This window comes from Notothenia coriiceps, unplaced genomic scaffold, assembly GCF_000735185.1.
Source record: "Notothenia coriiceps isolate Sejong01 unplaced genomic scaffold, NC01 NC01_scaffold00011401, whole genome shotgun sequence".
NCBI classification, from domain to species: Eukaryota; Metazoa; Chordata; class Actinopteri; order Perciformes; family Nototheniidae; genus Notothenia; species Notothenia coriiceps.
In genome coordinates, this window is record NW_011344102.1 from 1 (window position 1) to 3,176 (window position 3,176).

A 3,176-nucleotide genomic window follows, 5' to 3' on the forward strand; every position below is an offset into this window, starting at 1 on the left:
GACAGCACATGGTATCACATCTACTGTCAGTGCATATTAAAGGACACCTATCATGCAGACATAATGTGAAAATAAAAAAAGGGGAGAAGCTAAACAAACATAAAATAAAATAATACTAAACTATACAAAATTCATATTGACAGTGATATATATATATATATATATATATATATACTGTATATCTGTAAATGACTAAGTTAGCTACGTTAGCTAGTTAGCTTAGAGCAAATCTGCATGTCTTAAGTTGGCGAGAGGTTTCTTCATTTGCATGTGTTTGCACATTTGTGTTTTTATGTTCACATCATTTTTGGAAACTGCAGCTTGCTTCCCCTATATGGAAATGTGTTGGGTCGGTGTAACGCGTTTGCACCTGTCGGCCACCGTAGTATCCCATAATAATAATTTAAAAAAAAACCTATTCTGTTTGCGAGAGATAAAGAAGCATCTGCGTCGTCAGGGACGGGCGGGGGTCTCATTTCTCTGCTTCTTCCCCTCCTGCTGACAGAGGGTCACAAAGCTTCTGGTATACTGTCGAGAATGGCTGCTGGGCTGAAAACCACTTGCATTAGGGTATTAGAGAATTTTAAGTTAATGTGTAAATATATACAGTATATATATATATATTAAAATGAATTTTAAATAAGAAGAAATGACCAAACCATTCATTTATATTGATGTATGGAGAATCGTGTACATTTGTTTTGTATATAGATATATAAAAAAAAAGATTTATATTCATGGTGTTGCAGTCAGTAATTTGAAGCTTTTAACTCTGCAAAGTCAAAACCCATGTATTCAGAATTTGTGTTCGTCACAGTCCGGAGGGTCATTTCTGACGGCAGCAGTGGGCTCTTTGTCGCTTCTCCAAATGGTGAACAGTCCCCGAAGTGAGAAAAGGACAGCGATGAGTGAGAAGTAGCTGGCGTATATGGTGAACTGCAACAAGAAACAGACCATCACTTCATCTGCAGAAGACCTGAGTGACATTTCCTGATCTGCCTCCTCACCTGAGGAATGATGCCCAGGCCCAGCCCTCTGCTGTCCACCACCACAGAGGTGATGATGGTCTGCAGAGCCAACGCTCCAAAGTTATTCGCTCCAAACACCAGAGCATACCTCTCCATCGTCAGGTCGGCTGCAATCTGGTACCTAAAAGAGAAGGACTGTTTACTTAAATGCACGATTTCCTGTTCTGCCTGCAATAATAAACACGTCTCTCTTTTGATAAGACACCTCTTACATGGCTATTGTTATCAGCAGCATGTACAGGCACTTGAATACAATGTATCCGGCGTAGCAGACCCAGATGTTTCTGATGAAGGTCATGAGGAAGAGTGCTGCTGCTCCGAGTCCAGAGAAACCCCCGAGAGCCAGCTCCCCCCACTGATCCCACCTCACCTCCGTGAAGCCGATACCGTACGCTGTGGCTGCTCCTGCAAAACACACCCATCTGGTTTTATAGTAGAGATGACCATTTGAAAGACACTGAGAAAATGGATTTGATATATATAGATATATATATATATAGCACCAAAGCCCTTTTTATAATCAATGACATACTTTGAATATGGTATAATAGAATATTTTAAAAATGTGTAGCTTTTTTATCTTAGAATTACTGGTAATTTACTTTTTTATTTTATTTTTATGTGAGAGGAAAACATACTTTTTGCTGAACCACATTGTTTTTACAGCTTAGAAATTCAGACTTTTACACACAAAAATATGAACTGCATGAAATATTTGTTTTAATGTAGATTAAACTCCAATATTATATTTAATTACCCAAGACAATGAGTGAGTTGACATCAAGTGATGTCATACTAAGCAAAAAAAAAGCTATTTTGATAATTGTTTTCTTCACTTGTTCATCAATAATGTCATAGTTCTATGTATCAAACATGAATATTTCTGCTTTCCTGCAATGGGCTACTTTTACTCTTACTACTTCAACTACGTGTTCCTGGTCATACTTTAACTTAAGTACCATTATCAATTATGGATCTTCACATATGGACATGTGATTTGATTTAAGTAAAGGATCTGCATACTTCCCACTGGATGTTGCTCACCTAACAGGTTGGACACTGCCTCCACGCCTCCATTGTAGATGCTGCCATTTTGAGAAGGCTGCACATGCTCCCACAGAACCTGCAATTTACATTACTCGGATCATTAAGTAGAGACACAAAATACCAATATGAACCTGAAAAGAGCATACTAGGGCCCAATTTAAAGGGCTCACTTTGCAAACCAAGCAGGTGTACAGCTGAACATTTTCGTTTTTTTGCTTTGATAATGACCTGCACATAGTTGGCTGTCTGGTTGTAGCCGCAGGTGGCCATCGCCCACCACACTGACCAGTAGAGCAGCTGTCTGGAGGAGTAGCACTGGAGGAAGTCCCTCCACAGCTGGAGGAGGACTTGGCTGCAGCTTCTTGCACCAACCTCAAGGTCCTTATCCTTTTCATCAACTCTTTCTCCTGCTTCTTTCTCCACCATTTCCTCTCCTGGTTCCTCCAGGGAGACCTTTGCTCTCCGTGAGTGTTCTGTTGAATCCACAGTCCCATCTCCATTTGTCTTTATCCCCTCTGTCACTGTTTTATTTCTGTGGAAAAACATGCTCTGCCGTGGCATTGGCAGGAGGCAGGCCACGGGGAGAGCGATGGAGGTGAGAACCAGAGTGAGCACCAGGATGTTGTCGTAGGACATGAGCTGGAAGCTGAGCAGCAGCTGGCCCAGCACAGAGCCCACGGTGTAGCCCAGCAGCTGCACACTGCGGCAGTAAGACGTGGCCTTCCTGTAGCGCTTCAGATCCACCACACTAAGGAAGAAATGCAACATGACATGACAATCCCAACAAAGCACAATGTAACCCCCTGGTACCTCCCCGCATTCCAACCCTTTTCTTGAGTGGAAGTACCAAAGCATTGATGTCAAGATACTCCATTACAAGTTCAACATTCAAAATCTTTAAGTAGAAATACAGAAAAGTATCATCAGCAAAAAAGTTGAAAAATGTTCTCCATATGTGATATATTAAATATCTGACATGATTACATTTTAAATTTTGTTGCATCAAGTAGCATTTTACTGTTTGAAATGCACATTATTGTATCTCTGTACCTTTTACAGTTATGTCAATAGTTTTATCTTTAGAGACACATGTTTAAAGTT

At 40.4% G+C, this 3,176-nt stretch overlaps 1 protein-coding gene across 1 annotated transcript; it reads right to left on the bottom strand.

Moving 5' to 3' along the window:
- Positions 1-304: 304 nt before the first annotated feature.
- LOC104946700 (thiamine transporter 1-like) lies at positions 305-2,843 on the bottom strand. Its single transcript, XM_010772574.1, has 5 exons — positions 2,304-2,843; positions 2,073-2,151; positions 1,241-1,433; positions 1,008-1,149; positions 305-936 (listed from the first exon to the last, which is right to left on the bottom strand). Exons 1-5 carry the CDS (start codon positions 2,841-2,843, stop codon positions 796-798), a joined length of 1,095 nt encoding a protein of 364 aa, XP_010770876.1. The 3' UTR covers positions 305-795.
- Positions 2,844-3,176: the final 333 nt, after the last annotated feature.

Coding starts and splice junctions, on each gene's coding strand:
- LOC104946700 (XM_010772574.1), bottom strand. CDS start 2,843: ATGTTGCATTTCTTCCTTAGTGTGGTGGATCTGAAGCGCTACAGGAAG. Junction 1,434..2,072: donor GGCAGTGTCCAACCTGTTAG/GTGAGCAACATC, acceptor TGTGTTTTGCAG/GAGCAGCCACAGCGTACGGT. Junction 1,150..1,240: donor CTGCTGATAACAATAGCCAT/GTAAGAGGTGTC, acceptor CTTCTCTTTTAG/GTACCAGATTGCAGCCGACC.